This window comes from Heterodontus francisci, chromosome 2 (assembly GCF_036365525.1).
Source record: "Heterodontus francisci isolate sHetFra1 chromosome 2, sHetFra1.hap1, whole genome shotgun sequence".
NCBI classification, from domain to species: domain Eukaryota; kingdom Metazoa; phylum Chordata; class Chondrichthyes; order Heterodontiformes; family Heterodontidae; genus Heterodontus; species Heterodontus francisci.
In genome coordinates this window covers 140,123,693-140,143,717 of record NC_090372.1, presented here as the reverse complement: position 1 = coordinate 140,143,717, position 20,025 = coordinate 140,123,693, and the positions used below count along the sequence as shown (strand labels likewise).

The following is a 20,025-nucleotide window of genomic DNA, read 5'->3' as shown; positions in this document are numbered from 1 at the left end:
TATTGCCTCTCCCTATCCCTTCTGCCAAAATTCATCACCTCACACTTCTATGTATTGAATTTCATCTGCCACTTGTCACAGTATCACAGAATTGTTACAGCACAGAAGGAGGCCATTCAACCCATCATGTCTGCACTGGCTTTCCTAATGAGCATTTCACCTAGTGCCACTCCCCCACCTTCTCCCTGTAACCCTGCACATTCTTCATTTTCATATAATAGTCTAATTCCCTTTTGAATGCTTCAATTGAACCTGCCTCCACCACACTTTCAGGCAGTGCATTCCAGATCTTAACCACTCGCTGCATGAAAAGTTCTTCCTCGTGTCGCTTTTGCTTCTTTTACCAATTACATTAAATCTGTGCCCTCTCATTCTCGATCCTTTCAAGAGTTGGAATAGTTTCTCTCTATATACTCTGTCCAGACCCCTCATGATTTTGCATACCTCTATCAAATCTCCTCTCAGCCTTCTCTCCTCCAAAGAAAACAGTCCCAACTTCTCCAATCTATCTTCATAACTGAAGTTCCTGATCCCTGGAACCATTCTCGTGAATATTTTCTGCACCCTGTCTAATGCGTTCACATCTTTCCTAAAGCACAGCACCGAGAGCTGGATGCAATCCTCCAGCTGAGGCCAAGCTAGTTTCTTATGCAAGTTCAACATAACTTCCTTGCTCTTGTACTCTATGCCCCAACTAATAAAGCCCAGGATACTGTATGCTTTATTAACCACTCTTTCAACCTGTCCTGCCACCTTTACTGACTTATGCACATATACACCCAGGTCCCTCTGCTCCTGCACCCCCTTTAGAATTGTACCCTTTCTCTGATCTCTCCATGTTCTTCCTACCAAAATGTATCACTTCTGCCTATTCTGCTAGCCTATCTGTGTCCTGGTGCAGTTGATTGGTATCCTCACTGTTTGCCATACCTGCAAGTTGGGTATCATCAGTAAATTTTGAAATTTTACACTGTATTCCAATCTCCAAGTAATTTATATATTTTATATACCTATATATAATGCAGTGTTCCGAGCACTGACCACTGTCTACCATCCTCGACTCTGAAAAACAACCATTTACCAGGATTCACTGCTTTCTGTCCTTATGCCAATTTTTTTATCCAAGTTGATGCTGACCCTCCTATTCTATAAGAACATAAGAAATGAGCATCAGTTTTGTTAACCAGCCTTTTATATGGTTCTTTGTCAAATGCTTTCATAAAATCCATATTGACAATATCCACCGTATTCCCCTCTTCAACCTTCTCTGCTACTTCATCAAAAAATTCAATTAGATTAGTCAAACACAATCTGCCTTTTACAAATCCATGCTGGCCCTCCTTAATTAAATTCAAACTTGAGTATTCCTGAAAATAGAGACATGTTGTCGAAGCTTTTCGTCTTGCACTCATCAAGACAACCCGCAAGAATTCCATTGTAAGGGAAAACAACAACTTTATACTGTATGAGAAGAGAGTGCTGATTGGTTGGCGTGTGAACTCTGATTGGTAGAGGCATTGCCATGGAGAATGCACCAGTCATTTGACTGCTCCATTTCAAAGGTGAATTTGAGCGCAGGATGCAGCCTATTAAGACTCGTAAGGAAATTATTGCATACAGCTGCAGATTCAAATATAGCAAATGTATCATCTACATATTGGAAATATGCAAGAGGTAGGAGGTTAGATGTCATTGCCTCAAAGACACGTTTCTCATGGAACCCAACAAAGATGTTTGCGAGAGCTAGGCCTAGAGGGGATCCCACGGCAACACCATCTATTTGGGCATACATTGTGTCGTTAAAACTGAACTCAACTGCGCAAGTTGCCGAGTTCATAAGTTCAGTGAATACTGATTCATGCAATGGTGGCAGGTCTAGCTGCTTGGCAGTTAACTGTCAATCACTGTAACCTGGTGCATTCTCCATGGCAACGCCTCTACTAATCAGAGTTCACATGCCAACCAATCAGCAATCTCCTCATACAGTATAAAGTTGTTGTTTTCCCTTACATTGGAATTCTTGCGGGTTGTCCTGATGAGTGCAAAACGAAAAGCTTCGCCCTCATGTCTCTATTTTCAGCAATACTCAAGTTCTTTACTACCAAACAACTATTTAAATTCAAACTGCTCCAAATGCCTGTAAATTTTTTTCCTGATTATTGTTTCTAAAACCTTACCCACCACTGATGGTAAACTGACTGGCCTGTAACTAATCAGAATATCCTTACACCCGTTTTTGAACAAGAGTGTCACTATTTTTCAATCCTCTGGTGCTTCCCCTGTATCTAGGAAAGATTAGAGGATTATAGCAAGCTCTTCTCCTTTCTCCACCCCCACTTCCCTTAAAAACCTAGGATGCAAGTCATCCAAACCAGGCAACTTATGCACTCTAAGCATAGCCAGTCTTTCCAATACATCCTATTTCATCAATATTTCCTTCATCCATTACCTCCACCATCTCCATTTCTACTGATACTTTGTCAGCACCTTCTTCCTTAGTAAAAACCAAAACACAGTACTCATTAATATTCTGGCCTTGCCCTGCGCCTCTAATCACATTTCATCCTCTTTGTCCCTAATAGGCCCCACCTCACCTCTTACTACCCACTTGCAACCCACTTACTATTTACATGCCAGTAAAAGATTTTTGAGTTAATTTTTGTGTTTGCTGCCATTCTATTCTCATATTCTTTCTTTGCCAGTCTTATTTTCCTCTTCACTTCCCCTGTTATCTTTCTGTATTCTGGGTTCTTGCTTGAAGAATTCACCTGACTTGCATCATACACCCTTTTTTTTTAGTTTCTTCATATCCTCCCTTGTCATCCAAGGAGCCCTGGCTTTGGTTCCTTTAACTTCTCCCTTTGTTGGAATGTACCTAGCCTGTACTTGAAACATCTCCTCCAACACTACAATGTCTTCCCTATCCAGTACTGCCACCGACCCTCCCTTTTCCCTTCTCTATCTTTTCTGAACATTTTATATCCATGAATATTAAGTGACCAGTCCTCACCATTTTTAAGCTATGTTTCCATTATTGCCACTACATCATATCCCCACACAGCTGTTTGTGCTTGTAGCTCACCAACCTTATTCACCACACTTTACATGCATGGTTTACATACATGCATTATAAACCTGTCATCGTATTCCTTGTAGTCATTTTTTTATTCGTTCATGGGATGTGATCTTCCCTGACAAGGCCAGCATTTGTTGCCCATCGCTAATTGCCTTTGAGAACGTAGTGGTGAGCTGCCTTCTTGAACTACTGCAATCCATCTGGTGTAGATATACCCACAGTGCTGTGAGGAAGGGATTCCAGGTTTTCCATCCAGTGACAGTGAAGGACAGCGATATAGTTCCAAGTCAGGATGGTGTGTGGCTTGGAGGGAAACTTGCAGCTGGTGGTGTTCCCATGTGCCTGATGCCTTTGTCCTTCTAGGTCGTGCTGTGGAAGGATACTTGGTGAGTTGCTGCGATGCATCTTGTATATGGTACACACTGCTGCCACTGTGCGCCAGTGGTGGAGGGTGGGTGGGGTGCCAGTCATGCAGACTGCTTCATCATAATGGTGTCGAGCTTCTTCTGTGTTGTTGGAGCTGCACTCATCCAGGTAAGTGGAGAGTCTTCCATCACACTCCTGACCTGTGCCTTGTAGATGGTGGTCAGGAGGTGAGTTACTCACCACAGAATTCCCAGCCTCTGACCTGCTCTTGTAGCCACAGTATTTATGTGGTCCAGTTAAGCTTCTTGTCAGTGGTAACTCCCAGAATATAGCTGGTGGAGAATTCAGTGATGGTAATGCTGTTGAATGCCAAGGGGAGATGGTTAGATTATCTCTTGTTGGACATGGTCTTTGCCTGTCTTATGAAAGTGCTTTTTTTTTAAATATTGTTTTCGAGGATTTGTGTGTTAGAATTGTGGAGATGGCTTCATTGGAGAAGTGAAGTAATTCCATAGATGTCGGACTTTGTTTTGTAAAGGAAGTCGCCAGAAGGACACTTGAGGTCTTGTTTGAAAACAACCTTTACTGGAAGTCACAGTCACATGCCTTAGGCTTAATAAACAACAGAAACCTTGGTGACTTAGGAGAGATGTTGACAGAAAAGTGACATGTCACGATTTATGAGGGTCAGGAGGTTCTTACTTGCTGTTTGGTTTCGCTTCTGAGATACTGTTTTTGTTCAGTTGGGGTGTGGACTGTGTTTGAAAACAGTTGGAAATCAACCGGCCAAGAGAGAAACAACCAGCTTGCCTCCTTCCACTTGTCTTTGTGAAATGCCGCGTTTCTCCTGAGGAGCTCCTTGAAAGCTTGCCAGATTAATTCTCGACGCCACCTGAAAGAAACTACTCCAGAAAAGATCCCAGTGACCCGTCTGCGTGTACTCAGATGCCAGACTGTTTGCCATTTTGGGACACAACATATCTCATCCGTTTTCTTCAAGAATTAACAAATATTTGGCAAACGTATTCTCTTTTGTTTTTTTTTCTATAAGAGCTCTGTAGAGAAAATCTCTATTTTTCGGTTAACCTGTTTGTGTGTGTGTTGTGTGGCTAAGGTAAAAAGGTAGCTTTCATATTTCAATCTGTGTGTTAATGCTTTGCTTCGTTACTGGATAAGTCTTGTTTTATAGTAAACTGATAATGTTGCTGTTAAAGAAACCTTGTTGATGTATTTTATTCAGGGATGAAGATCAGAGTATATGATTGACCATATCGGTAACTGAATAAACATTTAAATATATGCTGTGACCTGTGGAGAAAAGATAGTGCACTCCTCCTGCCTCGGTCGTAACAACTGCCATTTGTGTGGCACGAATGTTACCTGCCACTTATCAGCTCAAGCCTGAATGTTGTCCCGGTCTTGCTGCATGTGGGCATGGACTGCTTCAGTATCTGAGGAGTCGTGAATGGTATTGAATACGATGCAATTATCAGCGAACATCCCCACTTCTTATGTTATGATGGAAGGAAGATCAATGGTGAAGCAGTTGAAGGTGGTTGGGCCTAGGACACTACCCTGAGGAACTCCTGTAGCAGTGTCCTGGGACTTAGATGTTTGGCTTCCAACAGCTACAACCATCTTCCTTGTGCTAGGTATGACTCCAACCAGTAGAGAATTTTCCCCAGATACCCATAGACTTAAATTTTGCTAGGGCTCCTTGATGCCACACTCGGTCAAATGCTGCCTTGATGTCAAGGGCAGTCACTCTCCCCTAACCTCTTGAATTCAGCACTTTTATCCATGTTTGGACCAAGACTGTCATGACGTCTGGAGCCGAGTGACCCTGGCGGAACACAAACTGAACATCTGTGAGCAGGTTATTGCTGTTTAAGTGCCACTTGATAGTATTGTCAGCAACACCTTCCATCACTGCTGCTGATGGAGAGTATATTGATGAGACGGTAATTGGCCAGATTGGATTTATCCTGTTGTTTGTGGACAGAACATACCTAGGCAATTTTCCACATTGTCGAATAAATGCCAGTGTTGTAGCTGCGCTGGAACAGCTTGGCTAGGGGCACAGCAAGTTCTGAAGCACAAGTCTTCTGTCCTACCGCTGGGATGTTGTCAGGGCCCATTGCTTTTGCTGTATCCAGTGTCCTCAGCCATTTGTTGATTTCCTGTGGAGTGAAGCAAATTGGCTGAAGACTAGCATCTGTGATGGTGGGGACCTCAAGTGGAGGCAGAGATGAATCATCCACTCGGCACTTCGAGCTGAAGATGGTTGCAAATGCTTCAACTTTGTCTTTTGCACTGATGTGCTGGGTTCCCCCACCATTGAGGATAGGGACATTTGTGGAGACTTCTCCGGTTAGTTGTTTCATTGTCCACCACTATTCACGACTGGATGTGGCAATACTGCAGAGCTTTGATCTGGTCCATTGGTTGTGGGATCGCTTAGCTCTGCCTATCGCATGCTGCTTCCGCTGTTTAGCATGCATGTAATCCAGGGTTGATCCCTTTGCTTGATGGTAATGGTAGACCAGGATTAACCAACATAAGGCCCCCGGGCCAGGATCTGGCCCACCAAAGGTTTCTATCCGGCCCCCGGATCTAAACTGTATGGGGTCGTTCCTTATCCTCAACGGCGGTCCGTCACTGCAGATGAGAAATTTCCCATTGTTGTCTTCTTTAAAAAAGATCACAAGTGTCAGTTTTCAGAGCAGACAAGTGCTGGGAGGGGGAACAGCTGTTTCTGAATTTTGAACGGACTCGGGGTTTTCCAGCGGGCTTTTTAATAAAAAAGATCGTAACCCACTGGAAACCCCGAACCTGTCCGAAGTTCAGAGACCGCTGTTCCCGATGTCACACCTATCATCTGTGAAACTGTCTTGCGATCTTTTTAAAGAGCGGCACAGTGGTGTAGTGGTTAGCACCATAGCCTCACAGCTCCAGCGACCCGGGTTCAGTTCTGGGTATCTGCCTGTGTAGAGTTTGCAAGTTCTCCCTGTGACCGCATGGGTTTCTGCCGGGTGCTCCGGTTTCCTCCCACAGCCAAAGACTTGCAGGTTGATAGGTAAATTGGCCATTGTAAATTGCCCCTAGTATATGTAGGTGGGTAGTGGAATTGAGGGAAGGTGGGAATGTGGTAGGAATATGGGATTAATGTAGGATTAGTATAAATGGGTGCTTGTTGGTTGCCACAGACTCGGTGGGCCGAAGGGCCTGTTTCAGTGCTGTATCTCTAAATAAAAAATAAAATAAATAAAAAAACCTGACCAACCATCTGCTGAGCACTCCCACTCTCTGCAACTGTCAGAGAGAGAGAGGGACAGAGAGAGGCGGGGGGACAGCGAGGCAGGGGGGAAACAGAGAGAAAGGTGGAGACAGAGCTGGGGACAGAGAGAGACAGGGGAGAACAGAGAGAGATGGGGGGGACAAAGCGAGAGAGAGGGGGTGGACGGAGGGGGAGAGACAGAGAGAGCAGAAACTGAGAGAGGAGGGGGCAGGGAGAGACAGAGAGAGAATGATCAAGATCACTCCTGACTGAATGACATCTATCTGGAATAGTCCGCATTACTACATCAAGCGTGCGGGAAAATATTGACTACTTCACAAAATTAGGGTCCAACATAGTGAAGGGAAAGTCTTCTCATTTAAAGCTTCTTCACAAAATGTACATTTATTGTTGTTTTGATTAATAGTAAGATACATTTTTAATGCCTTTATCTTTCTGAAATTGTCTCACCGGCCCCCTATGTAAGACAAAAATTGTAATGTAGCGCCCCCCACTAATGTGAAAAGTTTAGACAACCCTGCGGTAGATTGAGGGAGGGATAGCCAGGCCATGAAATTCCAGATTGTGGTTGAATACAATTCTGTTAATGGCCCACAGTCCTTCATGGATGCCTAGTTTTGAGCTGCTAGACTTAGCCTTCTTAGTCTGCTCCTATCTAATATAGTACTATTTCCTTCTCTCCTACTATCCAACACGCTCACTCCTTTATGCATCTTATTCCTCTTTTCTACTTCTATATGCTGGTGCCCACCCCTCTGTCAATTTTGTTTAAACCCTCCCCAACCACACTTGTCATCTTCCCCACGAGAACACTGGTCCCAGTCCTTTCGCATAGGTGCCTCCTGCCCAAGAATCTGAAGCCTTCCCTTCTGCACCATGCCTCAAGCCATGCATTGATCCTCCCTATCTTCCTATTTCTACTCTCAGTGGTGCATGGCACCGAGAGTAATCCAGAGATTACTACCTTCAAGGTCCTACTTTTTAAATTCCTCCCTAGCTCCTGAAAGTCTGACCATAGGACTTCAATACCTGCTCTCTCTATGTCATTGGTATCAACATTTACCACAACTTCTGGCTCATTCCCTTCCTCATGCAGAATATTCTGCACCCTCTCCGTGATATCCTTTACTCTAGCACCAGGGAGGCAACACACCATGCGGAACTCAGGATGACAGTTACAGAAATGCCTGTCTGTCCCCCTATCTATGGAATGTCCCATAACAACTGTGTTTCTATGCTTTGCTGTGCAGTCCCTTGTCCATTGGTGCCATGGTCTGGACTGCACTCCTTCAGGGTGTCATCACTCCCAGCAGTCTCCAAAGCTGATTACCAGTTTGAGAGTGGCACACATCCCAAAGACTCCTGCACTTCCTGCCTCTGCCTGCTCTTCCGGTTGACCACCCATCTGCTATCCTGAGCTTTCACTGCATGTGGGGTGGCCACCTCCAGGAACATACGATTCAGGAAACTCTCAGCCTCCCTGATGTTCTGCAGTGACTCTAGCTATCCCTCAAGTTCAAAAACTCTGAGCTCGTGCTCAAGCAGCTGGGGACACTTCCTACACAGGTGGCCCTCCAAGACAATGAAATGTCCTGAAGTTCACATATGGTGCAGGAATTGCCAGCAATAGTCACAGCTGCCCATCCATTATCTTAAAAAAAATCCCTTCCTCTTAAAATCTAGTTAGTACCTTGTTTTAAACATTACATTTAGCAGACAGAAAATACATTGGATATTTCCATCATTTACATATTAACCTGGACCTGTCCATATATGGGCAGATGTATTGCACATCCCTTATCATGACAGAAGATCCCAGAAGCAACAGGGGAAAGTGGTTCCCAAAGAATTTTCCATCTCTGTCCCCTTAAATTATGCCTGGGTGCTGGTGCAATGCAAAGGGGCCTGTATGATTGGACCCTTACTATAACAATGGCAATCGGGTATTATAATCATTCCACTTATATTCAAATTGCAACTGCTGCTTCCGCCCGCCCCCCCCGCCCTCCCCCACCGGCCACCAAATGAATACCTATTAGATTCTGAATACTTGGTTGGAAAATTCTTGCCTTTTAAGCAGCTTACTAATAGATAAAATAATCTGCTACAATATATTGTTCACTTTCACATTAAATCTGATCCTTCATGCTTATTTTAATAGTTTTTTTTATTGTTGCAGAAATTGGAAACATTGACCAGGAGGTACAGAAGTATAATACTCCAGGGTTTGTCGGCTGCCTGTCACGAGTTCAGTTTAACAAGATTGCCCCACTCAAGGCTGCACTGAAGCCCAGCGCCTCTTCTCCAGTCAGTGTCCAAGGAGAATTTGTTGAATCCAATTGTGGAGCATCCCCTTTAACCATTTCACCAATGCCAGCTGCAACAGATCCCTGGCATTTTGGCTCAGGTATGATGTGGTAGCATCTGGAATAAAAAGTGTTTGTTGCTTCACTTTTAAGTTTAGTATTAATCTTCTAATATATAGGGGTGTAATTTTGACTTTACTGCCTGGACGGTGAGGAAAATTGGGCTGGACGAATTACTCATCCATAATGGAGTCCACCAAATTTTCTGTGCATTTATTGGAAGGTTGCACAGGTCCAAGTCTAGTGTCTAATTGTACATCTTGTTCCACCAGGAACCCTGTAAATTTACTTGGAACAGGAAATATATGAAGAATATTTTGTCATTTTCACCAAGTTAACTCCGCCTATTCACATTGGCATCATCCTCTAGCAGCACTCACCATGTGAGATCAATGACTTGATCAATTTTCTTACAACTGCTCAGGACAAAGCCCCCAATCAAAATATATGATTCTGATTGTGGTGGTAGCAATGCACTGTCAATTCAGTCCCATCGCTCCACAGGTTGCATCATATTTCTTTAAGCTTTCCAAATTGGAAAAAAAAATGCAGCCAAGTTGAACAATCTAGTAACCCCTGAATGAAGCGAACCAAACCAGGTATCTTTAGGTGTCAACAAATTAACTATTAAAAAAATGAAAATCTTAAACACTACTAAGCTAAACCAATAGATAAAGACTTCTTATTTTAAAAAATCTAACTCCCGCTTTCGCATACATCTTTCTTTCTTCTTTGGCCTCCTTGTCTCGAGAGACAATGGGTATGTGCCTGGAGGTGGTCAGTGTTTGTGAAGCAATGCCTGGAGTGCCCATAAAGTCCAATTCCAGAGTGACAGAATCTTCCACAGGTGATGCAGATAAAATTGGTTGTCGGGGCTGTTAGACAGTTGGCTCTCCCCTTGCACTTCTGTCTTTTTTCCTGCCAACTACTAAGTCTCTTCAACTCGTCACGCTTTAGCCCCGCCTTTATGGCTGTCCGCCAGCTCTGGCGATCACTGGCAACTGACTCCCACGACTTGTGATCAATGTCACAGGACTTTATGTCGCATTTGAAGACATCTTTAAAGCGGAGACATGGACAGTCGGTGGGTCTGATACCAGTGACAAGCTCGCTGTACAATGTGTCCTTGGGTATCCTGCCATCTTCCATGCGGCTCACATGGCCAAACCATATCAAGCGCCGCTGTCTCAGTAGGGTGTATAAGCTGTGGATGTTGGCCGCCTCGAGGACTTCTGTGTTGGAGATACGGTCCTGCCACCTAATGCCAAGGATTCTCCGGAGGCAGCGAAGATGGAATGAGTTGAGGTGTCACTCATGGCTGACATACGTTGTCCAGGCCTCACTGCCGTAGAGTAAGGTACTGAGGACACAGGCTTGATATACTCGGACCTTTGTGTTCCATGTCAGTGCGCCATTTTCCCACACTCTCTTGGCCAGTCTGGACATAGCTGTGGAAGCCTTTCCCATGTGCTTGTTGATTTCTGCATCAAGAGACAGGTTACTGGTGATAGTTGAGCCTAGGTAGGTGAACTCTTGAACCACTTCCAGAGCGAGGTCGCCGATATTGATGGATGGAGCATTTGTGATGTCCTGTCCCATGATGTTCGTTTTCTTGAGGCTGATGGTTAGGCCAAATTCATTGCAGGCAGCCGCAGTCCTGTCGATGTCTCTCTGCAGACACTCTTCAGTGTGAGATGTTAATGCAGCATCGTCAGCAAAGAGGAGTTCCCTGATGAGGACTTTCCGTACTTTGGTCTTCGCTCTTAGACGGGCAAGGTTGAACAACCTGCCATCTGATCTTGTGTGGAGGAAAATTCCTTCTTCTGAAGACTTGAACGCATGTGAGAGCAGCAGGGAGAAGAAGATCCCAAACCGTGTAGGTGCGAGAACATAGCCCTGTTTCACGCCACTCAAGATAGGAAAGGGGTCTGATGAGGCGCCACTATGTTGAATTGTGCCTTTCATATTGTCATGGAATGAGGTGATGATACTTCGTAGCTTTGGTGGACATCCAATCTTTGCTAGTAGTCTGAAGAGACCACGTCTTCTGACGAGGTCAAAGGCTTTGGTGAGATCAATGAAAGCAACGTAGAGGGGTATCTGTTGTTCTCGGCATTTCTCCTGTAGCTGGCGAAGGGAGAACAGCATGTCAATGGTGGATCTCTCTGCTTGAAAGCCACACTGTGCCTCAGGTTAGACACGCTCAGCCAGCTTCTGGAGCCTGTTTAAAGCGACTCGAGCGAAGACTTTCCCCACTATGCTGAGCAGGGAGATTCCACGGTAGTTGTTGTAGTCACCGCAGTCATCCTTGTTCTGATAGAGGGTGATGATATTGGCATCGTGCATGTCCTGTGGTACTGCTCCCTCATCCCAGCACAGGCATACATATACTTTCGCATACATATACTCAAACTAACAGTAGTTTGGTTTTTAATTAGCTGCCCAAAAAAACAACAATAAAGGCCAAGATTTAACCCTGGGTGGATGGGAGCCGGCCTCTGACTGAAAAGTTGGCAGCGAACCCACTTCCGCTTTGCCTGGGGATCCAACCCGTATTTTACGGGTCGGCGGGCTTTAATTGGTGTGATGCAAGACTTTCACCCACTTGAGGTAAGAAGTCCCGCCTAATGGAGCTGCCGGCCAATCAGCGGGTTGACAGCTAACTGTCCCAGCAGCGTCACCGAGAACGGTAGCCACTGCTGGGACTACAGCCCAGCTTGAAAAAGTTGTTGGAGAGCCTGGAACAAAGGTAAGTTTTGGTTGCCTCACTGCGGATGATCAGTTGGGCCCCGGCAAGGCTAAGGTAGTCGATTGGAGGGACGGGGAGTGCGTGCTGGGTGTTGGGTGGTTAGGGCAGCAGGAGCAGCCCTCCTTTGGGCACAGGGTGCCCGATCATGAGGGACACCCCCCCCCCGGGCCGTCAGAGAGCCACCTACTTTTGTCAGACGGCTTCTCTGTTGCCTCAGCCGCCCGACTGGCCACGGGTAAAATCTCTGTAGAGGTGGGCGAAGGCCGTTAAGTGGCCACTTAAGGGCCTTGATTGGCCTGGGGCAGGCGGGCCATTTCTTGTGGCAGCGGGAGGGGGTCAGGAAGGGCTCCCGGAGCCTCCCACTCCATTTTACGCCACAACCCCACCACCATCATGCTCTTTGGGAGGCGTAAATTTCATCCCAAAGTCTTTGCAACTTGCTTTCCTGACGAAATGGAGTCTTCCAATACAACACAGTCAAAGGTCACTTGCAGTTTTCCAAGTCCCAGTGAAACAGAAGGTTCCGAAGATGCGGTTCAACAGTTCGGCACTTGTCGTATTAAACTCTTTTTTTTTCAGCGATGAACGCAGCAGATATAAATAATTTGTTATGAAAGAAAAAACTTTTTCTTATTTTTTATGGAATTAATTTGGTTTGAAGCTTTGTATGATTTAGGGAGAGAAACAACATAGCTTTTCTTCCTTCAGTTTAAATTGTCTCAGAGAGCTCTCCTTCAATTGCTCGAACAGTTAACCGACTGCTGCTCAGCTAATTTTTAAAAGTCAAAACTGCAACATTGGATCTCTGTCCTCTCTATGTGGCTGTTGCTTGGCAACTAGAATGCACTTTGGCTCACTGAGCCTCCGGAGAGTTCTTAAAGGTGCACTGATCTTTTACACTCTTAAAGGTACACCGCAATATTTCCCGAGGAGAGAAAATAAAAACACAGGACCGTGACAATATGTGAAAGATAACTAAATTCTTCCAGAATTTTCTTTTCTTTTTTTATTCATTCAGGGGTTGTGGGCACACTGGCTAGGCCAGCATTTATTGCCCATCCCTGATTGCCCTTGAGAAGGTGCCTTCTTGAACCGCTGCTGTCCATGTGGGGTAGGGACACCCACAGTGCTGTTAGGAAGGGAGTTCCAGGATTTTGAGCAACGACAGTGAGGGAACAGCAATTTACTACCCTTGTCCTTCTAGTTGGTAGAGGTCGCGGGTTTGGAAGGTGCTGTCTAAGGAACCTAGGTGCGTTGCTGCAGTGCATCTTGTAGATGGTACACACTGCTGCCACTGTACGGTGGTGGTGGATGGAATGAATGTTTCTGGATGGGCTGCCAATCAAGTGGGTTGCTTTGTCCTGGATGATGTTGAGCTTCTTGAGTGTTGTTGGAGCTGCACCCATCCAGGCAAGTAGAGAGTATTCCATCACACTCCTGACTTGTGCCTTGTAGATGGTGGACAGGCTTTGGGGAGTCAGGAGGTGAGTTACTCGCCGCAGGATTCCTAGCCTCTGACCTGCTCTTGTAACCACAGTATTTATATGGCTACTCCAGTTCAGTTTCTGGTCAATGGTAACCCCCAGGATGTTGATAGTGGGGGATTCAGCGATGGTAATGTCATTGAATGTCAAGGAAAGGTGGTTAGATTCTCTCTTGTAGGAGATGGTCATTGCCTGGCACTTGTGTGGCACGAATGTTACTTGCCACTCATCAGCCCAAGCCTGGATATTGTCCAGGTCCTGCTGCATTTCTATGTGGACTGCTTCAGTGTCTGAGGAGTCACGAATGGTGCTGATCATTGTGTAATCATCAGCGAACATCCCCACTTCTGACCTAATGATTGAAGGAAGGTCATTAATGAAGCAGCTGAAGATGGTTGGGCCTTGTACAATACCCTGAGGAATTCCTGCTGTGATGTCCTGGAGCTCAGATGATTGACCTCCAACAACCACAACCATCTTCCTTTCCGTTAGGTATGACTCCAAACAGTGGAGAGTTTTCCCCCTGATTCCCATTGACTTCAGTTTTGCTAGGGCTCCTTGATGCCATACTCAGTCAAATGCTGCCTTGATGTCAAGGGCAGTCACACTCACCTCATCTCTTGAGTTCAGCTCTTTTGTCCATGTTTGAACCAAGACTGTAATGAGGTCAGGAGTTGAGTGGCCATGGCGGAACCCAAACTGAGCGTCACTGAGCAGGGTATTGCTATGCAAGTGCTGCTTGATAGCACTGTCAATGACACCTTCCATCACTTTACTGATGATTGAGAGTAGACTGATGGGGCGATAATTGTCCGGGTTGGACTTGTCCTGCTTTTTGTGTACAGGACATACCATTTTCCACATTGCCAGATAGATACCAGTGTTGTAGCTATACTGGAACAGCCTGGCTAAGGGTGTAGCAAGTTCTGGAGCACAAGTCTTCAGTACTATTGCCGGAATGTTGTCAGGGCCCATAGCCTTTGCAGTATCCAGTGCCTTCAGTTGTTTCTCGATATCACGCGGGGTGAATCGAATTGGCTGAAGACTGGCATCTGTGCTGCTGGGGACTTCAGGAGGAGGCCGAGATGGATCATCAACTTGGCACTTCTGACTGAAGATTGTTGCAAATGCTTCAGACTTATCTTTTGCACTGATGTGCTTGGCTCCCTCATCATTGAGGATGGGGATATTTGTGGATCCACCTCCTCCAGTTAGTTGTTTAATTGCCCGCTACCATTCACGACTGAATGTGGCAGGTTTGCAGAGCTTAGATCTGATCCGTTGGATATGAAATCGCTTGGCTGTATCTATCTGTTGAATCAGGATATATCATAACAGAAACAATGAGAAGTGTGGCATGATTTAAAGGAGTATTTCACTTTTAAAATAATTAATCATTCCTATTTTTCATCTAATTAGAATCAAAGGTTTTTTCCAAACTTCGTTTACAGTAACAACACTGATATTTACATTTTTTTTTCAGTTCTTTACAGCACCAGAATATGATGCTGCTACAAAATATCATGTCTGGCCTTTACCCTACCCCCCATATCAAAAGTGGCAGCAAATTAAACAATTGTGTTACTCAAATGGTTTCTGATAAAAATCATGTCTTTTTTTTAAAACATTATTAGAACCCTGGGAACAAGCATCTCCCGACCTACAGCTAAGCAGGCTAGTGTTGGAATGTTTCCAAATCTGCATGAATTCCAGACTCAGCTAGCCCCTAGGAGAAATGTAACAATGTGCTGGGACTGATTGTCTTTTATGGAAAAATATGGGTTAATTAATGGGCATTATTCATGAAATTTTAGCTCTCAGCTGAAGACTCCTTCACACTGGTGACCTTGTTCTAAAATAATTTTGAGAATTAGGCTGACAGACTGTTCTAATCTGGATTCATTTGTACTAAACTCTGTATTAATATACCTGTGAAGGAAGGAGTGTTATCATATTGTTATTACTCGATGGGAAAGGTGTCTAAGGGTCTTTTGCTATCATCACCTGGTCTTATTGTAACAGGGTTTTATTTTTAAACACACTGTGTTTTGTGCTCCCCCGTGGTGAATCCTTGTTCACCATTTTCCAATTATAAGGAAAAGAAATGAGCACAAACAGGCTTTCTTTGGTTTAAAGAAGAAAAGTGAAATTTATTAAACCTTAAACTTAAACACTAATACGGTTAACGCCTACGGATATACAACGTGCCCACGCTAGCATGCACATGTGATTCACACATGCAAATAGGGACAGAAACAATCAGAAGAAAAAATAAAAATGGAGAGGTTTGAGGTAGTCGCTAAAGGGAGTTTCTTGTTGCTGTTTCTGTGTTTCCAGCTCGCTGTAGAGTCCTTGATTGTAGACAGCTCTTACTTTTCATCGGGGCCCAGTATTCTTCTTAAACCTTGTTCACTGTAGGAGGCTTTTCTATCTTGGGGTTCATATGTCTTCAATGGTTTCCAATGCTAGTGAGAGTGAGATGAGAACAGACAAGAGAGAGGTGTTCTCAGTCCAGGAGAAAGGTGCTTTCTGAGTTCAAATTCCTTGTTGGAAGTTCAAATTCAAAAACTCCAATGGTCAGTCAGTCATGTGACTAAGACTGGTCTGACCACTTCCGTGTATTGGGGAAGCAATGACTGGGTCCCCTTGTTCCAACACTGTCTGTTACTATGTAAATGTCTTTCCAGTCAGTGGCTTGCAATTTTAAGTTTTAATGTTCATGTGGCAAAATAATATGTGCCTCAGTCTTGGCAGGTGGGGGGTTTCCCTGACAATATACTGCTGCATAGATTTTGTAGCATGCAAGGAAAATGGGTCACTTCTAACTGAGATCTGCAGTGCCAGCACTTATCCATTCCCTTCATCCCAGTCCTTATAAAAGGAAGCTAAACATTTTGCAGCATGTTACCTTGGTCCCAAAAGAAAATACATATCCGATGTGGATGCAATAACATTTCCAACCAGTATGCAGAGCACTTTATAGCTATCACACAGATCATCCTACCTTGTCTTAAAGTGCACGGTGGGGAGGAAATTGGCTAACCTTCAAAGATGTGGGAATTGAGGTATGCAATTGAGCTGCACCCATTCATTGCTTTGCAGGCAATATGGTAAATTTGTGCTGCCTGCTGCTTTGCATAATTGCAGCCTGCAGCTAGCAGTACCTGTGCTGTTCATTGGCTGCACACATTATCAGGGGGCCTGATATCACAAGTGCTACTTAAAGGTTGCCTGCATTTCTTAAGGGGGAAGTGCATTGTGACTGCAAGAAATAGTGGGAGTCATTTGAATCTGAATCTGTGCAGTGATATTTTGAGCAATGGCTGAACATGTGAAGAACATGCACCATGGTTTTCAGACACTGCACTAGAGGTCTTGGTAGAAGAGATGGAAAAGGAGGGGAGATGTCCTATATCCGCAGGCTGGCAGGAGGTTCTCCAGACAGATGCTAAGGAAGCAGTAGGAATGAGAAATGGTGGGGGTCAGTGCCAGGAGTTGATTTGGTTGGCATCCTTCCATCTACAAAAGATGATGGACACACAGCAAACAGTCCATTTAGGTGGGGTGTCTTCTCTTTGTGCACCTTTGCTAATGGCTGTGAAAGCCAATCTTTGAGAGGCAAGCTCTGCCCCAAGTAGCACACGTGAAGCTGCCAAATAACCCTGTAAGTTGTTGTTTTCGGCACATGCCGGGTTGCCAAGCTGCTGTAACAACTGGTCATTGTGGCAGTGCACGCCAGTTCACAGGATGTGTCGCCATTTCTCTCTTTCACCAGCTAGTGACTCACAGGTGCAATAGTCAACATTTAGGGTCTTCATGTCACACTTGCAAGATCCTTGAACCGGAGCTTTGGGCGCCCCACTGGTCGTCTGGCCTTATCTACTTCACCATACAAAAGGTCCACCGAAGCCTCCTGTGTTTGTTTGAATTCTGCCAACACACTTGGGAGCTCTGCCTTTGAGAAGACTGACGCATTTGTGATTTTGTCCTGCCAGGATATACCCATAATGTGCTGCAGACAGCAAAGATGGAAATTGTTGAGCTTCTTTTCCTGGTAGCTGTAAGTCGCACATGTTTCACAGCCATACAGCAAGGTGCTGAGAGCACAGGCTTTATAAACCATCAGCTTGGTCCTAAGGGTCAGCTTGATGTTATCCCATGCATGTTTTGCAAGTTGACCAAAGGTGGTCGCTGCTTTCCGTATGGGTGTATCAAAGGGCGGCACAGTGGCGCAGTGGTTAGCACTGCAGCCTCACAGCACCAGGGACCCAGGTTCGATTCTGGGTACTGCCTGTGCGGAGTTTGCAAGTTCTCCCTGTGATCTCGTGGGTTTACGCCGGGCGCTCCGGTTTCCTCCCACAGCCAAAGACTTGCAAGTGATAGGTAAATTGGCCATTGTAAATTGCCCCTAGTGTAGGTAAATGGTAGGAAATATGGGATTACTGTAGGGTTAGTATAAATGGGTGGTTGTTGGTCGGCACAGACTTGGTGGGCTGAAGGGCCTGTTTCAGTGCTGTATCTCTAAATAAATAAAAAAGCTCTGCATCAAGGGATAGATCGTCTGTCACCATGGACCCAAGGTAGCAGAATTTTCTAACCATTTCCAGTGAGGTGTTATTTAATGTGATCAGGGGTGGAGATGCAACACCTTGTCCCATGACCATGGTTTTCTTGATACTTATAGTCAAGGAGAACAAGTTACAGGCATGCGAGAGGCAGTTACTTGCAGACCAAGTGTACCCAGAAGTGCAGGGTGGTTTCATGCCAGCAGGTCTACTATGGACATGATCTTCTCCATATGCCAGCTACAAGAGAAGTCTAGGGAACAGAGTATACCCCTTTACCTTACTTTCATAGATCTCACTAAGGCATTCGACACCCTCAGCAGAGCAGGGCTCTACAAAATTTTGGGGAAAATTGACTGTCCACCAAAGCTCCTCAATCTCCTCTACACCTTCCATGACAAACCGCACTGCACTCTACAGTTTGGAAGCTCCACTTCTGACAATTTCGGAGTGAAAAATGGAGTCAAACAGGGTTGTGTCCGAGCCCCCACTCGGTTTGGCGTTTTCTTCTCCCTGTTTCTAACCTTCGCCTTCCCTGCAGATATGGAGGGAGTCTACTTGCACACTAGGTCAGATGGCAAGCTCTACAATCAAGCGAAGACAAAAACACTTTGCGTCCTGATCAGAGAACTCCTCCATGATGATGATGCTGCACTAGTCGCTCACATAGAAACTCACCTACAATGTCAGGAGTATTGCTCCAAAAATATGGCTGTAGTGCAGGAAGAAGTTTAATGATCTCATACATGTTGTGGAGGGAAATGAGTTAATCATCAAATGGCATATCCTACCAACTGCACCACTAGCCTCATCACTGCTCAGTTCACTACACCCCCATCATCCACCTACTAGCAGTCTCTATCATGATCAGTACTCAACTCCAATTCATATGGTTTACCTCAACCTCACACATAGAGTCATAGAGAGATACAGCACTGAAACAGGCCCTTCGGCCCACTGATTCTGTGCTGACCAACAACCACACATTTTTACTAATCCTACATTAATCCCATATTCCCTACCGCATCCTCACCATTCTCCTACCACCTACCTACACTAGGGGCAATTTACAATGGCCAATTTACCTATCAACCTGCAAGTCTTTGGCTGTGGGAGGAAACCGGAGCACCTGGTGGAAACCCATGTGGTTCACAGGGAGAACTTGCAAACTCCGCACAGGCAGTACCCAGAACCAAACCTGGGTTGCTGGAGCTATGAGGCTGCGGTGCTAACCATTGCGCCACTATGCCGCCCCATATAGCACTATTGCAAGCCTCATACTCAACTCCAAACACTGGCAGCTTTTGAACCATGACAGCCACATCACACAAGCATATTGTAGGACACTCACTGATACACTTCCCTCTTTCTATGCAAATAGGAATAGGTCATTTAGCCCCTTGAGCCTATTCCGCTGCCATTCAAGAATATCGTGGCTGATCTGTGATGTAACTCCATTTACCCACTTTTGCCCCATATCCATTCACACCTTTGGATAACAAAAATCTATCAATCCTCAGATTTAAAATTTACAATTGATCTCGCAACGATTGTCATTTGCAGAAGAGAGCTCCAAACTCCTGCCACCCTTGTGTGCAGACGTGTTTCCTCATGTCACTTCTGAAAGGTCTGGCTCTAATTTTTAGACTATACCCCCTAGTCCTAGACACCCTAACCAGCAGAATTACTTTCTCTCTATCTACCCTATCTGTTCCCTTTAATATCTTGAAAAGTTCGATCAAATCACTTATTAACCTTCTAAATTCAAGGGAATACAACCCTAGATTGTTTAATCTCTCCTCGTAATTTAACCTTTGGAGTCCAGGTACCATTCTGGTTAATACAATTCCCTCTTGAAGGAGAAGGTGGTGCATAACAGGAGGCAGCAGCAAAGAACTGGAGGAGGAAAAGCGTGCCTGCACTTTTTATCCCCCATGGAAGAGACAGTGCTGGCCATCATAGGATTGGGCATTACTGAGGCCATGGCCAGGAGCAGGGCTGGCTGAGGATATCTGCATATCTAATCCTTCTCCTTTTATCCCACTTCTATCTCATCCCTCAATCACTTCTAACTTAGAAGCTGCAGATGGTATAAGCACACACTTCTTACTTTCTCCTCTC

At 45.0% G+C, this 20,025-nt stretch overlaps 1 protein-coding gene across 1 annotated transcript in view; it reads left to right on the top strand.

Annotated features, from left to right (window-relative positions):
• LOC137347208 (contactin-associated protein-like 2) overlaps positions 1 to 20,025 on the top strand; it is a 1,554,138-nt gene that overhangs the window by 1,514,360 nt on the left and 19,753 nt on the right. Inside the window, exon 21 of the mRNA XM_068011439.1 lies at positions 8,920 to 9,147. Within this exon, the coding sequence (XP_067867540.1) occupies positions 8,920 to 9,147 (228 nt within the window). The remainder of the gene's footprint in view (positions 1 to 8,919; positions 9,148 to 20,025) is intronic.